The 17,730-nt window shown below is 44.9% G+C and overlaps 1 protein-coding gene across 6 annotated transcripts in view; it reads left to right on the forward strand.

Moving 5' to 3' along the window:
* Positions 1-17,730, forward strand: part of PHKA2 (phosphorylase kinase regulatory subunit alpha 2) — an 86,603-nt gene that overhangs the window by 48,801 nt on the left and 20,072 nt on the right. For all 6 annotated transcript variants that reach the window (XM_077889567.1, XM_077889570.1, XM_077889571.1 and 3 more), the window contains 10 exons: positions 2,621-2,755; positions 3,985-4,094; positions 5,297-5,441; positions 5,901-5,979; positions 9,964-10,127; positions 11,472-11,651; positions 14,809-14,897; positions 16,100-16,233; positions 16,648-16,804; positions 17,590-17,669. In XM_077889567.1, coding sequence (XP_077745693.1) covers positions 2,621-2,755; positions 3,985-4,094; positions 5,297-5,441; positions 5,901-5,979; positions 9,964-10,127; positions 11,472-11,651; positions 14,809-14,897; positions 16,100-16,233; positions 16,648-16,804; positions 17,590-17,669 — 1,273 coding nt within the window. The remainder of the gene's footprint in view (positions 1-2,620; positions 2,756-3,984; positions 4,095-5,296; positions 5,442-5,900; positions 5,980-9,963; positions 10,128-11,471; positions 11,652-14,808; positions 14,898-16,099; positions 16,234-16,647; positions 16,805-17,589; positions 17,670-17,730) is intronic.

Genomic DNA, 17,730 nt, shown 5'->3' on the forward strand with positions numbered 1-17,730 from the left:
CTTCTCAACCACAAAGTTACTTTCTACAAAGCATTTGTTTTCTTGAATCCAAATCTTGATTGCAGTTGGGGCACAAGTGATTCCCGAGCATCATTTTTCATTGCAGTTCTTTAAAAAGTAGAACATGACCCTGGTGAAAAAACGCAAGTAAAGGTTCACGCATTCCTTCCTTGAGGTCTGGCTTCTCTCCAGAGTTGCAGGCCCATGTCTTCACCTGCCTCCCCTCCCTTCCAGCTAGCCCCGCTTCCAGAGAGGTGGAAGGCCAGTGTGGACTGCTGCTCTAGTGCTGGCTCTGCCTAGCCTTGCAATTTCATCTCCCTGTGCCTTGGGGTCCTCATAACTGGTGCCCCCTCACAGGGTGACATTGAGACGCTCTGCAATTGTCATGAAGAAAGCCCCCAGTGTAGGTCCTCGCTCACCAGTTCCTCTCCCTCCCTCCCCTCCTAGGGTAGACTCCTGAGGAGCTCACATGCCTCATAGGGCAACTTAGGTACCAGCTGATATCAGCACTTTGTGTATACGCCTTATTTCCTCTAAATTAGACCATTCATTTCATTTTTAGAGAGGAAAGAGGGGAGGGGCACAGGGAAAAAGAATCCTGAGCACTGATCCCAGCACAGAGCCTGACCTGGGGCTCGGTCTCACGACTCTGAGATCATGACCTGAGCCAAAATCAAGAGTCAGACACTGGACCGACTGAGCCACCCAGGTGGCTACGTCATACATGTCTTAAGGATGAGGCCTGTATCCTTCTTCTAGCTTCTGTGTTGTTTGGCACACACCTACTTAGTAGGTTAACAACAATTATTGAATACATGCAAGGCAGTCCTGTTTGTGACCATGGACTCATTCCCCTGTGCCTGCCTAGGATACAGTAAGAGGCTCTGTGGGGCATCATCCAATTGATACTGGGCTCCAGGCCCTCAACAACAACAGTTTCATCAGCTAGAAATTGTAACAGTTATGATTATCTTCCCCATCTTACACATGAGGCTTAGAGGTTAGCTCGCTCAAGGGCCCAGAGTTGACAGAGGGAGGTGCAAACTCAGTGCTGATGTCCAAGTGGACTGATCCAGCCTGACTCCAGAGTCTGCACTTAAACACAACACGTGCTGCTAAGTGAGCCCTTAAATTCACAAGGCCGCTTTTCCAACTGCAGGCTGGGACCCGTTGAGGGGTCTTTAGCTACCTTTTTTTTTTTTCTTTTAATGTTCTAGAATAGAACAGAAACAGAATAGAAAATATAATAAGATCTGGCCTGGAGGAAGAAGTACAGTTTCAGAAACTTCCTGCATATGGCTGCATCAGATCATGGGCTCACAGGTCTCAGTCAAACCACTGCAATAAAAGAGTCGCCTTTACAGAGAGTGACCACTGATCTTTACATGGCATTGAAAGCTTCAGAAGAAACAGATGTTAAGAGACACCACTTCACCCAGTCCTACATGGCTGAGGTTCCCATTTCCTGGAATTGGCTACAAGTGGCCAGCAGATGTGGGGCTTCCCCACAGGGCCTTGTTATGAAGCTCAGATGAGGTCACAGATATTAAAATACTTTGAAAAGTATCACATGTTATGTAAATAAGGAGGTGACCTTCAAGTCTCAGTGGCATTTATGTGTATTGTACATTCAAGGCCACCAGCCTATGGGTACAATGGTGGGGCTCAGTGGACTACTGTAGTAGTAACCGAATCACCTTCTAGCCTGAGCACCACCCTCACCCTCTGTTCCCAGCAGGCTCTACTGCAGTTGAAACCTTCCCCCCTTTCTGAGACCAGAATGCCCCTCCACCAGTCCCCTTCCCAAGACTCCTTTCCTTTACTAGAGCACTGTTCTCTTAAAAGCCACGTTCAAAGCAGAACTGGTGCAGGAGGTGCAGGGGTTGGAGTCCCTGCTCAGGCCCCCATGTCCCAGGCATGTGAGTCCCCTGCCTGCTGGAGAGCCAGGTGCCCAGCCTCACTCACTAGAGATGGGGCCCCAGCCGGCCCATTCAGGGTGCAGGGCCCAGCTCTGGGGTGGCTCTTCCCCACCAGCAAGACCCTATGCTGTGCTTCATGGGTGGGCCAGGCTGCACCACGACCCACCAACAGCCCCATTTTCCCTTCTTCCCGGAGGGAGCAATCTTCCCCAACCTCTCCCTTGGTCAGGACACCCTGCTAGTACATCCCACAATATTGCTCTTTCCTGTTGAGACCAGGAGCTCCAGCTTCTCCTGGCATCCCCCCATGCAGAGCTGTTTCTGCTTCTCACTCCATATGAAAAGAACACAAGACAGGTTTAGAATAAATGCAGACCCACAAGGAGACAAGCCATCATTTGAGATAGGGTAATTTGGTTTGGGACCTGTTTAAGACCATTTCTAGAAGTGTCTTATCAGACTGTCTTGAACATTGATGGCACTTAATAAAAATGCTTCATAGGGGTTGGGGAGGTGAGGCCAGAGAGAACCAGTAAGAGTGGCAGGAAAATTGCTGTGATTTTCAAAGCCACCCAGTGTGTGGAGAGCATGCTGCTGTGTATGTCAGAGGCCAAAAGAAAGATCAGTCAATAATATATTCTCCATGCGAGGAGGCTAAGGGCCACAGGCTAATGCAGATGCTATTATGCTCTTGTTCACAGTTACTGTTCTGGCAGAAAACAACCACATTAAGGACTTATTGAGGAAACATGGGGTAAACGTCCAGAGTATTGCTGACATTCATCCAATCCGAGTCCAGCCAGGCCGGATTCTCAGTCACATATATGCCAAGCTTGGTAGGTTTGGGGAAATGGCAGGGTGGTTTTGGTGAGAGGCATCTTGGTTCTAGGTTTTGGTTCTTTTTTTTTTTTTAAGATTTTATTTATTTATTTTAAGATTATTTATTTATTTATTTATTTATTTATTTATTTATTTATTTATTTATTCATGAGAGACACAGGTCTCCAGGATCATGCCCTGGGCTGAAGGCGGCTCTAAACCACTGAGCCACCCGGGCTGCCCTAGGATTTTATTTATTTATTCATGAGAGACACAGAGAGAGGGAGAGAGAGAGGCAGAGACACAGGCAGAGGGAGAAGCAGGCTCCCTGCATGGAGCCTGATGCAGGGCTCCATCTGATCCCCAGACCCCAGGATCACTCCCTGAGCCAAAGGCAGGTGCTCAACCATTGAGCCACCCAGGCGACCCTATGTTTTGGTTCTGAGGGAGACTTATAGGTATAAACTGTGAAGAATTGGGCAAGGCACCAAATCACATGGTTCGACCTCTTCAAAGTGAAAAGGAGTGGCAGACAAGCATGTTCTCATGCTTGTTCAGTAGATGTCGCCAAAGCTTGGCTGTGCCCTTCACCAGATCTGTTGTAAAATAAGGTACCACCTTTGAAAATTCTCAATTGGAACAGTCATTTGTGTCTTGATATGTTTCTAATTTTTATCTGTAATCTTAGAAAAATGCTCATTTACCCATTAAAACAGGAGTGGAGGTTCTCTTTCTAAAATATAACTTTTTTTTAAGATTTTATTATTTATTCGTGAGAGACACAGAGAGAGAGGGAGATACACAGGCAGAGAGAGAAGGCTTCTCACAGGGAGCCCAATGTGGGACTTGTTCCCAGGGCTCCAGGATCATGCCCTGGGCCGAAGGGAGGCGCCCAACCGCTGAGCCTGCCAGGCGTCCCTCTAAAATACAACTTTGCTTAGATTTTAGAAACTATAACTAGGCTCGGTAGGAAATAAATTAGAAGTAAACGTTAATAAAGTTCTATCAGTAGTTTCATTCCACATAGATGTTGAACAGGGTGCTATTTGTGTACATGCATGAAGAGAAGGCAGTGGGATTTGTTTTTAATTCATTCTTGTCCTATTTTAAAGAAGGATCAACAGTATTAGGAAAACTAAACCCCGGAGTGGGTTAACATGCAAAAAGCCCAGTCTTAGCCAAAGTCACTTGGATTAGAAGTTGCCATATTGATCTAACTCTAATTTCTCTTTTATTTTTCAAATAGGACGGAATAAGAATATGAAATTGAGTGGGCGACCATATCGGCACATTGGAGTCCTTGGAACATCTAAGCTATATGTGATTAGGAACCAAATCTTTACTTTCACACCCCAGGTGAGTAGAGCAGGCCAGTAGCAAAGCAACACGCATCCTTTGATTAAGTTCCCTTTTCTTCATGGTGAGCTACTGTGAATGCGGTAGAATGAGCATGTGTATGTTCAAATAGCGATGTGTAATATGACGCCCAGGCCCTACTGCAATTCTTTAGTCCCAGTAGGTGCTCAGTAAGCATGGCTTGAATCAAACTGAGTGTGTCGTCATTTCGTCATGAGGAGTAGTGAAATACATACCACTTCCCAAATTTGCTAGTACCTGTCCCTTGACTTGCTGTCCCTGTGCCCGATAGCAGTAGTCCCTGACCTTTGCTTACGTTGTCTGAAGACCTGCCATGAAACACCTAGCCTATCTGATTTTCAAGCCCTCCCCCTTGAGGAGATACCAAATATAATAATTATAGAACTTTTTTCCAGAGTTTTCTTTTTTTTTTTTTTTGTTTCTTGTTTTTTTTTTTTTTTAACAAAGGAAAGTAGTCCTACAGAACCCGAACCAAATGTTCTCCATCCATTTGGCCAGCTAGAAAGATCAGCTCTAGGCTCCCTTTGTCACTGTGGGCACGGCTCCCCACCCCCCAGGCACACTGTCAGCCATGGGGTCATGGATCAGTAGCCCCAAGTTGTTCTTTTTCACCCTAGCCCACGTTGCTTGCTTAAATCTTGTGAGTTATTTCCCTTTGTAACACACGTCAGACCAGAGCTGAGTGTGGACTAGTCCCGAGGTAGGAGAACAGTTTGATTTTCATTGACACCAGGCAGTAGTGCCTATAGTTCACATTAGCCAGGTCATCAGTCAGGTAAACACAGCCTCCATGTCTCACCTGCTCCCAGTGCCCTCACTCCCCTCACTTGGAAATCCTCTGAGCCCAGCAGCTTTAGAATGAGTAGGATTTAAGGAGTTATTGATTTCCTTTCAGGGACAGCGGTGTTGGGCCAGATGCTTAAATCCTCATCTGAGGAGCCATAAATAGATCTGGCTGCGCACCTTTACCTTCCACGCTAATGTAGCTACGATTCCTGGGCAGGCGACAGATTGATTTTTGCCTGATTGCAAGGAGAGCCCTATGATGGGGGCAGATACAGCCAGGATTGAGCCTCTTCTCTGGAAACAACATGCAAAGATTAGTGCTGTTGTGAATGACAGCTGGGGCTGTGTCGGGGGAATGAAGGACAGCCTTTTACTGGGCCTGATCTGACTTGCAGTTCACCGACCAGCATCACTTCTACCTGGCCCTGGACAATGAGATGATTGTGGAGATGCTGAGGATCGAGCTGGCCTACCTGTGCACCTGCTGGCGGATGACGGGCAGACCCACGCTCACCTTCCCCATCACCCACACCATGCTCAGTAACTTTGCGAACTTGATCTGCCTGATTCATGTCCCACTGTTGGTTTGGGCCCTTTTCAGAATGTTTAAAATGAGTCCCATAGACAAAGCTAAGTACCAAAGGGGAGGTTCTTAGCAGTTTGGTTTCTGAACTCAGGAATCTTCCATAAGTATTTTATTAGATTATGGTTTTTTTTATTGTTGTTGTTGTTTTTAAGATTTTATGTATTTATTCATGAGAGACACAAAGAGAGAGGAAGGCAGAGACACAGGCAGAGGGAGAAGCAGGCTCCTGACATGGGACTCGATTCCGGGTCTCCAGGATCAGGCCCTGGGCTAAAGGTGGCGCTATAAACCGCTAAGCCACCTGGGCTGCCCTTATTAGATTATGTTGGTGAAAACATTTCATGGCATGTCCCCAAAACCAAAAAGTATTTCCAAATTAAGTAAACTAACTCATCTTTTTCCCCTCCCCTTAGCAAATGATGGCTCAGACATTCATTCTGCAGTTCTTTCTACAATTAGAAAACTAGAGGATGGATATTTTGGAGGAGCCAGGTAATTTGTGGTTTTGGTGTTTTGTTTTTTAAGTATCAGTGACTTTTCTTTTTTTTTTTTAAGATTTTATTTATTTATTCATGAGAGGCAGAGACACAGAGGGAGAAGCAGGCTCCACATAGGAAGCCCGATGCGGGACTCGATCCTGAGACTCCAGGATCACACCCTCAGCCCAAGGCAGACCCTCAACCTCTGAGCCACCCAGGCGTCCCATCAGTGACCTTTCTTAAAAGTCTTTTGCTAAATAAATAAAATCTTTAAAAAAGGGGAGGTGGGGGGTGGGATCCCTGAGTGGCTCAGAGGTTGAGTGTCTGCCTTAGGCTCAAGGTGTGATCCTGGAGTCCCGGGATCAAGGCCTGCATCGGGCTTCCTGTGTGGAGCCTGCTTTTCCCTCTGCCTGTGTCTCTGCCTCTCTCTCTCTCTCTCTCTCTCTCTCTCTCTCTGTCTCTCATGAATAAATAAATAAAATCTTTAAAAAAAAAAAGGATGCTGTCCTTCCCCCATTTTTCATATCAATTGCTGAACATAGAAGCATGGAGCTTTAGATTAAAAAGGAAATTAAAACCCTTCACCCCTGTGGAACTGGAATCCTCTCTAAAGCAGCTCTCAGTGGATGTTTGTGAAGCTTTTACAGGTGCCAGGAGGCCTGGGGTGTGGAGAGGCAAGCATACCGAGTCTCTCTGAAGTGGCATTCTTGGATTGCATGTATGGAATGCTGTGTCTGTTTCTAGTGAAGGACCTAGAAGAAAACACCCAGTGCCTGGGATCTAGCAGGTGCCCAGTAAACACTCCCTGAACTGACTTGAGTGTGCTGTCACCTGAAGAATAATTCATAGAACTTTAAAAAATTCCTTGAGTGGCCCTCGGAGCAGAGCGCCTGAATGGGCCTGCCTATACCACTGTCCCCTCCTCCTCAGTGGAGCGATACCTATTCTACTTTTCAGGCCCACAGTAATATGGGTGCTCCCCATTATCCCGGGTAGGCACCTTGAGTGATACAGGCTCACCTCCTGAGAAAACCGATTCGATTTTTATATTTTTTGACTGTCAGGAGGCAGAGGTTTTCTCAATAGCATATAGGCCCTGATCTCCTAATCTCCTGGAATATGTGAGAAGGGTTCCAAGAACCTCACTGTTCGGCTGGCCCTGAGTGAGGTGCGACCCTTTCTGGGCCCTGGAGTCTTCCGTTGGTTCCCTGATGGAATGCCAGTTGCTGAGTGTTTGGGCATTGACGTTGGCCCTTCTCACATCTTCCCACACCAGGGACCCTGCTGCCGCCATAAATGTTTTTTAAAACTGGTAAATACACATAATATAAAGCTTACCATCTTAGTCATTTTGAAGTGTACAGTTTGGTAATGTTAAGCACATTCACATTGTCGTGCAACCGACCACCAGGACTCTTCATCTTGTCAAAGAGAAACTCTCTACCCATTAAACAATAGCTCCCCAATTCTCCTTGTCCCAGCCGCTGGCAACCACCATTGTACTTTCTGTCTCTAGGTATCTCATCTAAGTGGATTCATCCAGTGTGTTTTTTTGTACCTGGCATATCTCAGCTAGCACCGTAACTGCAGTTGGCACGCACTTTTGTACATTTCATGTCCAGTTTGGATAAGTTACCACCTGGTGTATGGCATCGTAGCCAAGAGAAGATACCATACATCCATAATGAGTGTTTTTCAGAATAAACACTTGAATTGAAATCTAATCATTGTCAAAAAGGATACTGTCTGCAGTTAATTGCTCTCTTGCAGGACACTCTGTGCTGTTTTGTGTGCATCGTCTGATTTAGTCTTCATTGTGTCATGTGGGTGGTATTCCTGTTCTACAGACAAGGGGCTGTAGGCTCAGAGAGCAAGGGGCACAAGATGAATAGGTGCAGAAGCTTGGTAAGAACCCAAGAACCAGCTCTAATCTCTGTGCCAAGCTGGATGAGGGCTTACAAAAACAAGGAGGGCCTCTTGTTTATACAGTATGGTGAACGACTCAGAGAACAGTGGAAGGAAACAGGAATGCCTGGGCCCCATGGGCTACCTTTCCTATTAAGTTCTTGATAATTAAAAGTGAATCTCATGGTGCCTGGGTGGCGTAGTCAGTTAAGTGTCTGCCTTCGACTCAGGTCATGATCCCAGGGTCCTGGAATCAAGCCTCACATGGGACTCCCTGCTCGGCAGGAAGTCTTCTTCTCCCTCTGCCCTTTTCCCCTGCTTGGGATCTCTCTCTCTCAAATAAATAAATAAATAATTTAAAAACAAACAAAAACTGAATCTAATTTTGGCTTTTCCTTAGGTTTGAGGGTCTTTTTTTGTTTAAAGATTTTATTTATTCATGAGAGACACAGAGAGAGAGGCAGAGACACAGGCAGAGGGAGAAGCAGGCTCCCTGTAGGGAGCCCGATGTGGGACTTGATCCCAGAATCACAACCTGAGCCAAAGGCAGGCATTCAACCTCTGAGCCACCCAGGCACCCAGGTTTGAGGGTCTTTATTTTATTTTTTATTTTTTTAAAAGATTTTATTTATTTATTCATGAGAGACACAGAGAGAGGCAGAGACACAGGCAGAGGGAGAGGCAGGCTCCTCGCAGGGAGCCCGATGTGGGACTCAATCCCGGGACTGGGATCACGCCCTGAGCCAAAGGCAGATGCTCAACTGCTGAGCCACCCAGGCATCCCCGCGGGGTCTTCCAGGATCACTACCTGAGCCAAAGACCTGACCCAAAGGCAGACGTTCAACCACTGAGCCACCCAGGTGCCCCCAGAAGCCTTTTTAAATTACTGCCTGTCCACCTTTGTCCTGACTCCTTTCAACTTCATCAGAGAAAAACTTTCCATTGTCTTTTGCACACACTACCTCACCTCCCCTTGTCCCTAGTCTGAAGGCAAGAGAATCAGTAAAATGGGCCCTAGGGCCCTGGAGGGAAAGATTTTATTTTATTAAAGGAAAGGCTTTTTTTCCTTCCCTTAGGCCATGTTTCTTGCTGTAGTCCATTTGCCCACTCAAGCTTGAGCACCCACGAATTCATTTGCATTATATGCTTCAGTGTGCTTCTTAAACAGTTTCTCTCAGCCATTTCTACTAAGTCCTCATCTGATGCTAGTAGCTCCCAATATCCTATTGTCTTCTGCCTCTGGAGCTACCTTTCTTCCCCCCAAAGATTTCATTTATTTATGTGAGAGAGAGAGTGTGTGTGTGTGTGAGTTCAGGGAGGAAGAGAGGGAGAAGGACAAGCAGACTCCACACTGAGCAGGGCTGATGATGGCCTGAGCCGAAACCAAGAATTGGACACTTAACCACCTGAGCCACCCCAGATTCCCCAGAGCTAACATTTTAAGAAGCACACAGTGGCGGCTCTCTGTAAGGTGGTCCTCCCTGAGCCTGGGACCCCACACTGCCAAACCCAGCTTGCAGTTTTCAGTGGAACTTTTCCCAGCATGAAAATGTAATAGGGCCACTCTGGGCATCTGCTCCAGTCTGGGGATGGTCCTCGCATTGCATTCCTTCTAGAAAGAACCGTAAAAAAAAAGAAGAAAAGAAAGAACTTTGCCTCTGAGACTGCCTCTCCTATCATATACCTGTGCCTGTGTGACCATATTACATGGTAGGTTTTGTTCTGGTCCAGTTGTTTTAGGACAGAAAAACCCCCAAGGCTTGGTTTGGTTCTGGTTAAAAGTGGTTCAGTCACTCTGTTTTGTAAAACTTAGGTTGGTTCAGTAAAATAGATTTTTGTTTGTGTTGGGTTTGGGAGTAAGAAATCAGCATGATTCATTTTGACTTTTAATATGCTGTGTGCTCCTACTTTATACTTGGTATTGAATTTTTGTTTTAATTTCTTGGCTGACTACTTATGTGGGGCAATCTGCAGTGACGTATTTATCGATTCTGGCAGAAGCACCATCTGGTTGTTGAAAAGTCTCTCTCTGATTCATAGTGGAAGTTTGTCCACATGCACCTGTATTTCTAACATAGTGTCTCCTTGACAGAGTAAAATTAGGGAGCCTTTCGGAATTTCTTACCACGTCCTTCTACACGTATCTGACGTTCCTGGATCCAGACTGTGATGAGAAGTTGTTTGATGATGCCAGTGAAGGGAGCTTCAGTCCTGATTCAGATTTGGGAGGGTATCTGGAAGACACCTATAATCAAGGTACAGCTCGGAATGCTTTTGCAGGTGGTTCATTGAATTTATTTAAACCTTGGCATTGTGATAAAATTGCCCTGAAATTCAAGCACAGAAAATTATTGGTAATTAACATAACAAAAAAGAGGCTTTGGAAACTGGCATCTATTAAAATGAATAGATGTTAAAAACCTAAACGGTAGAAGTGGGGCTTTTTTTAAACCTAGAGGGACAAAGAGTTTCAGGAATGAGGATTCTTCACCAAATATATTCTAATTTTTCTTTTAAAAAAGATTAAAAAAATAAAAATAAAAAATAAAATAAGATTTTTATTTACTTATTTGAGGGAGGGAGAGAGAGATCACAAAGCAGGGGGGAAGGGCAGGGGGAGAAGCAGACTCCGGGCTCTATCCCAGGACCCTAAGATCATGACCTGAGCCAAAGGCAGGTGTTTAACTGATTGAGCCACCCAGGTGCCCTTCACCAAATATATTCTAAAGACAGAGCACACTGCTTGGATTTTCAAAGGAATGGTAGAGTGATCTAGATTTGGTTGGATATGAGGGATGAAATCCTGTATGTATATTTCTCAAACTGAACAAGGTTTTGGGATGAAGTGACCATTTTTTACTTTTCCATGGTACATGGGATTGGGGCTGGGCATTCCGTAGTGCTTAGCTCACTTGTGACAAGCTGAAACAAAAAGATCAGATATCAGCTGCCGGCCCTCAGGGTTTCTTCCATACTAAGTTCATCTTGGTACGATGTGTAGCTATCTTGACCTGTATTTTCTTTTCCTAAGATGAAGAGTTTCCAAACAATCACTTTAAAAACACTACATAGTGGGATCCCTGGGTGGCTCCACAGTTTAGTGCCTGCCTTCAGCCCAGGGCGTGATCCTGGAGTCCGGGGATCGAGTCCCACATCAGGCTCCCTGCATGGAGCCTGCTTCTCCCTCTGCCTGTGTCTCTGCCTCTCTCTCTGTCTCTCATGAATAAATAAATAAAATCTTAAATAAAATAAAATAAAATAAAATAAAATAAAATAAAATAAACTACATAGGTGGGCGAGGGGTTGGGGTGACTGGATGATGGGCACTGAGGGGGGCAACTTGGCGGGATGAGCACTGGTTGTTATGCTATATGTTGGCAAATTGAACTCCAATAAAAAAATTAAAAAATAAACAAATAAAAACACATATATTATCTATGTAAATTTCTTTATCCTCTGGGACTGGAGGTGCAAATACCTGTATGGCAACATTGCCTCCCACTAAATATCCTCAGCGCCACATGCTACCCTCAGTCACTGGGATGCGTGGAGGATATTTCTGCAGCTTGCTTTCACTGGCTTTTCCTCTTGCTTGTCCAGTTACAGAAGGCGAAGATGAACTCGACCAATATATCAACCACCTCCTACAAAGCACATCCTTGAAGTGCTATCTGCCCCCTCTTTGTAAGAAGACAGAAGACAGCCATGTTTTCAGCGCCATCCACTCCACTCGGGATATACTTTCTGTGATGGCAAAGGCAAAGGGTTTGGAAATTCCATGTGCGTTATTAACTCTTTTCTGCCTGCTAAAATAACTTTTCAGAGTAACACATGAGCATAATTTAAAAGTCAGAGAATTCAAGAAGACAACAAAATGCAGAGGTTTCCCAACTCATCCGTCCCCTCCCCACTGACCCAGTCCTTCTACATAGAGGTGACCACTCCACTTTCAACTTGCAGTTGTTTCTTCTGGCATTTACGTATCTCTTTTTCTAAAATAATGTGTGTATCTTGCTCTCTTTGGATGTGTCAACTTTATTCAGCATCTGTTGGCTGCTTCTTAGGTGGATGAGGATTTAGCTGTCTTTAATCACCACGCCTCTACTTCACTTCCTATAACCTTGTGATATCGCAATATTAAAATTTAGTTAAATCACTATTCGCTCTTTATATTATTGTGTGTGTGCAAATATTATTCTGGACTGAGCATTATAGAGTACTGTGATTGTATTATTTTTATTTTTTGGTTTTTCTGAAATTAATACTATTAAATTTAAAAGTCAATAATACTATTAACTTTATCAGAAGTTGCTCTATCTTTTCATTTGCTTTTCTTCCTCTCTATACTTCCCAATGGCCCACAGTACAAATTTCCACAAGGTCAGTCATATCCAGGAGTTTCTCAGTTACACTGCTTAGTCCACAGGTCTCCTTCTGTCTGGGTTGATAGTGCTCTAGGCCTATTGCATACCTGTCATCCTGAGACTTCTCTTTACTATAATCTTTGGAATCTCATTTGCTTATCTTTTCAGTTGGCCTTCCTATTTCTTGAATCTAGCATGTTCCTCTTCCTTGATTACTTCCTTTGGTGGAACACATTCTATAGCAGTTTGAGAAGGTTTAAAAAACTAGTATGATGGAAGAGGGCAGGCACAGCAATGCCAGCCCTCAGCCTGCTTGTTTCTGAAGTTCACTGCCCCTTTTGCCTGGTTGCCTCCATGTCTGGGTTGCCGACTTTATCCTGGGATCTTTCCTTACCATCATCCTGGAGTTTCCTGAGACTTCCTTGTCTCCTGGGTTGACTTTCCTGTTTTCTGTGTCTCTACTTTTCCTCTTTCTTAGCCTACTATCTTATTTTGGTCAAGACATCCAGTAGTTTCCTGAGAAATAGTATATGGTGGGGAGAATTGTCAAGACCTTGCGAGTCTGAAAATATCTACAAATATTTGTTATATCCAGTTCAGAGTTTGGTTATAGAATTCAAGATTGAAAACCAATTTTTTATCAGAATTTTGAAAGCATTGCTTCACTGTCTTTTTGCTACTCGTGTTGCTATTGAGAAATCTAATCCCATTCTGATATTTGATCCTTCAACATAAACTATTTTTCTCTTTGAAATTTTTTTAGAATCTTCTCTGCTCCCAGGTTGTGAAATTTCAGTGATGTGCCTAGATTAGGGTATATTTTCATCCGTTGTGTGGATGCTCCATGTACCCTTTCAATCTGGAAATTTATGTTTTGTCCTGTAAAGTTTTTCTGAAAAACTTCTTGATGCATTTCCTTCCCTACATTTACTCTGCTCTCTCTCTTTCTGGTACTCTGATTCCAGTGGTAACCTCCTGGAGAAGTCTTTAGCGTTTCTCTTTTGTCTTTTGCTCTGTTCTGAGGGCAACTGCCTCAACTTTTTATTCCACTCCCTCAAATGAGGTTTTTTACTTTTGCTATTATGTTTTCAGCCTTTGTTCTCTGAAGTGCGTTTATTCTTGTTTTGTGCATGCAATTCAATGTCTTACTACTGTAAGAATATTAACAGTGGGGCTTTAGGGTTTAGTTTTTACATTTTCTTCTCACTAAGTGGTTTCCAGGTCCCCCAAGTCAACTTTTCCCCCTCTGGTGGGAAAATGTGGTCTTCTAATGTGGTCTTCCACATTAGAATCTTTCCTCAAATGCTGGGTGTTCCTTGGTTATCTGCTCACCTCTGCGAGTCTCTAAGCATGGAGGTGGGGTGTGGGTGATGGATGAGTGTAGGCTGGGTAGATTTCCCAGAGCTACTCTACAATCTCTTTTGCGATCTCCTTTTTGACAGGTCAGGGTTGTTCGCTTGGAGCTGTATGGTCACTTTACCCGAGGACTGTGGACATGCCACACACCCCACCTCTCGCATTCACTCTCTTCCACAGGCCCTCTAGTCTTCTGTCAGGAGGAGCAAGGCAGTTGCCAAGTTGTACGGATTGGAGGAATGTGTCTAGGGAGCTCACTGCTTCTTGCACAGCTTCTCTCCAGTCTTCCTTATTTCTGGACCCCTTCCGGACCCCCCAATTCCAGAGGTGTATAATGCAGCAAGCTCCTGAAACGTCTAAGGATTCTCTGACCTAAACCTGACTGGCTGTTGGTTGTTCTCACTGCAGACTTGGGGTTATGTTGCCTTCTGTCTGCTTAGTCTGTTATCTTTCATTCATCCGTTTTCCTGCTTCCAAAATGTCACTACTGTTGTCTTCTCTCCCACTTTTCCCTATTCTTGAGGATTTGTCTTTTTAAAAAAATTATTTTCTGCCAAGTCAAGGGGGGATTTGAGAGGAATTAAAATTAAAATGTGTGTTTCCTTTATTAGTATAGCCTGGAGGTCCATAAATGCCTTTTAAATATGCCCCGTCTCTATTTTGAAAGCCTCCTATTTTCCCAAGAAAATAGCCTGGAAGACACAGATGGCTTGATGAATAAGTACTGATAATGATAGCATCCAAAGGTGGTTCAACACCAGAAGCTCCAGCAGCTGGCCCTGGCAAAGTGAAATGCACGCCGCACTCCCGGGAACTGGACGCCTCAGTTACCAGAAGGCCAGTGACCTTGGCCACATGCTCTTCCTTCCCGGGTTCTCAGTTTCCTCATCTGAAAGACATAGGTCCACCTGAGTCATTTCTAAAGCTCCTTTCAGTCCTCAGATGCTATGTCAGTTCCCTGGAATTCCAGGAGGAAAAAGGGAAATTCTGCTCCTTAAGTAAAGCAAGATCCATGTCCTGCTCATTTCCTGTTCCCAGATTTAGCACGTGATGTGGCTACATGGTAAATTCTTTCCGAAATTAATTAAGCTAAATAAATAACGACTCCTTTAGTTGGTTTGTATTGGGTAAGGAGTAGCCGCCATACCTCTCTAAAGAAGTCTCCTCCTCCTCCTCTTCCTCCTCCAAAGGCCTTGCTTGCTTCTCTTGTTTTCCAGTTGTTCCCATGACTTTGCCAACTAAAGTTCTGAGTGCTCACCGCAAGTCACTGAATCTTGTTGATTCTCCTCAGCCACTCCTAAAAAAGGTAAAGTATTTAGAATCACTTTTTTGTTTTTTAAGTGTGATGTTCTTCAGTGCTGGCATGGTCCCAAGAACTCTTTCATGTGGTTGAACTTGAAAGAGTATATTTTTTGATATCCAGGACTTTGGGGATGGGAAGTTCTGGATTTCAGTGGGAACCCACTCACTTAGTTGTCTGCAGTCTGCCTTGTGTCCTTATGTACAATGCATGTGATGCAAACCTTTATATTTTGCATGTAGGAAAAGGCTACTGCCTTTCCACCTGCTCATCAGAATCTGTCATGCTAGAGGAAGTAAGCTAGCTCACTGCCTAGCCCTGCCCTGTCTGTGCCAGCCAGCCAAGGCCAGGCCATTTGCAGAGCAGGGTACAAAACTAGAAAAAGATCCCTAAGGAAAGTAAAATCTCAGGGTGTTCCCCACTGGTTCCCATAATTTGTTTTATCTAGAAGTCTCCCTTGATTTTCTCTCACATGAATATAAGGATTCAATGTCTACTGGAGAATATTTTAACCTAGCCTCAATTATAGGTTGTTTAAAACTTACATAATTTTTGTGTTTGTTTTGCTTTCAAATGGATATTTTATGGGGAACCCTGGGTGGCTCAGTGGTTTGGCGCCTGCCTTCAGCCCAGGGCATGATCCTGGAGTCCCAGGATTGAGTCCCACATCGGGCTCCCTGCATGGAGCCTGCTTCTCCCTCTGCCTATATCTCTGCCTCTCTCTGTATGTCTCTCATGAATAAATAAATAAAAATCTAAAAAAAAAAAAAGATATTTTATTGCAGCCCAACCTATATAGAGAAAGATGGAAGCAGGTGACCAGTGTCAGGGACCACTCTTTGTGCTCTCCCAGTTGCCTCATCCCCTCCACTCCAGTGGTAACCTCTAGCCTGAGTTCTAGCGCCCATGGGTTCATTTTCACCTTTTTTTCAACTTTTCAATGTGTAAGTTTTGGGGGATTGGAAGTTCTGAGTTACTTACACATAATTTAACCTGTTCAGCCTGGTCTCTTGCAAACATCAAGTAACAGAGTGATTCACTGATCAGAAATAGTAAACATATAAATAAAAAGTTACAGAAGAGTCCCTGAAACCCTGGAGCCCAGCAGTACAGAGTTCCAAGCCCCGCTGCTATGTTACTTCCTGGTCTTCTGAGAGTTCACACACTCAGCCCCTCTCCCCTGCTTTTTTTGGCTTTTGTGTGTCTAGGCCCCTGATGAGGACTTCCTGTGGCCCAGAGATGACCATGGTGATGTGGACTGTGAGAAGCTGGTGGAGCAGCTGAAAGACTGTGCAAACCTACAGGACCAAGCAGACATTCTGTACATTCTGTATGTGATAAAGTAAGTTTATGGTCTTCACTAGCTCGAGCTTGTTCCATTCTCCTTGATTCTATTTGAGTTTTCTTGGCCTTCCAGCAAACCAGGTCATGATTCCCCCAAATTCCCCAGGATCACCATGAACAGACTTCTATCCCCTTCCCTGTCTACTAGTGCTGGTCTCCTGGGATGAGAAGGCTGAATGAGGCCAGGATCTCACTGCTTCCTGATGTTAGGCTTCTGTTTGAAATAGACATAAGGGATGCTGTGGTAAGATGGAACCCTCTCGGTGAGACTCAGAGGCACCGGGAGGGCCCCCAGAACTTGGCAGAATGTACAGTGATTCATTTCCCTCCCTGCCAAGTGAGCTCTGCTGCAAGAGAATCTGACTTGTAAGCCTTCCAGGCCATACTTCTGGAGTTTTCTATCTCTTGACAGAGGCCCCAGCTGGGACACAAATCTCTCCGGACAACACGGGGTCACAGTTCACAGCCTCCTCAGTGAGCTCTACGGGAAAGCTGGCTTGAACCAGGAGTGGGGTTTGATTCGCTACATCTCTGGCCTGCTCAGGAAGAAAGTAGAGGTCCTGGCAGAGGTCAGAGCAAGTGCACTCGGGCAGTCCGTTTGTTCTTTCTAGCCCCTAGAAGAGCCCGTGCCCTCTTTCTGTTAGAAAAGCTGGAGGCAAGTAGCTCATATTTGTAAAGGAAATCGGTTATCCAATACACAGATGGAATAGGCCCTCCTCTCCTGACCTCCCACTGTTCTTGGAGGGCAAGCAAAGGAAATGAAATTCAAGTTGATTAGTTTTGTTCCTTTTTAGCTGCAGAAAAGGGTTTTTACCAAGAAATAAAATGAAAATGCTTTGTGGCCTGCCACCTTTAAACAGAGCGTTCTTATTTCTGCACATCTGCAATATAATCATGATTAACATTTTAACCCTGAGGCCCTGCAGAATCCAGAACTGCTCTCTAAGACAGTAGAATTCAATGTTATGGTAAGGTGATGGTGTTTACTGTGTGTAAATAATGGGGAAACTGGCAACTTAAGACTGTAATGTGGTCATGAACTCTTAACACTGCTATCTTAGGACTCAGGACAGCTCATCTCCCTTGTGGAATAGCTGGGGATGCAGTGTGTTTACTACAGTGGGTGGGCATTGAATACCCAGGCCACAGAGCTCACAGGGCCCCAGCCCTGCTTGGGTGGCTCAGTCTGGGGTCTATATATGAATTTTCAAATAAATGGCAGCATGGGTCATAAAGCTTGTAAAGGTAAATCTGTCGTCTTGGTGGTGACACTTCCCTGTTGGCTTTTCTCTTCTCCGCCTCCTCCACCCTCCGGCTGTTGCCGTGGTCCGCATCCTTTTTCCTACGCGAGTAGGCCTGCACAGACCTGCTGTCACACCAGAAACAGCTCACGGTGGGCCTGCCACCAGAGCCCCGGGAGAAGACCATCTCTGCGTAAGTCTTCAGCCTAGTGGCCTCACATTTATAGGTGTGCCATCCACCATTCAGGAAAGGG

The sequence above is a fragment of the Canis aureus genome, chromosome X (assembly GCF_053574225.1).
Source record: "Canis aureus isolate CA01 chromosome X, VMU_Caureus_v.1.0, whole genome shotgun sequence".
NCBI lineage: Eukaryota > Metazoa > Chordata > Mammalia > Carnivora > Canidae > Canis > Canis aureus.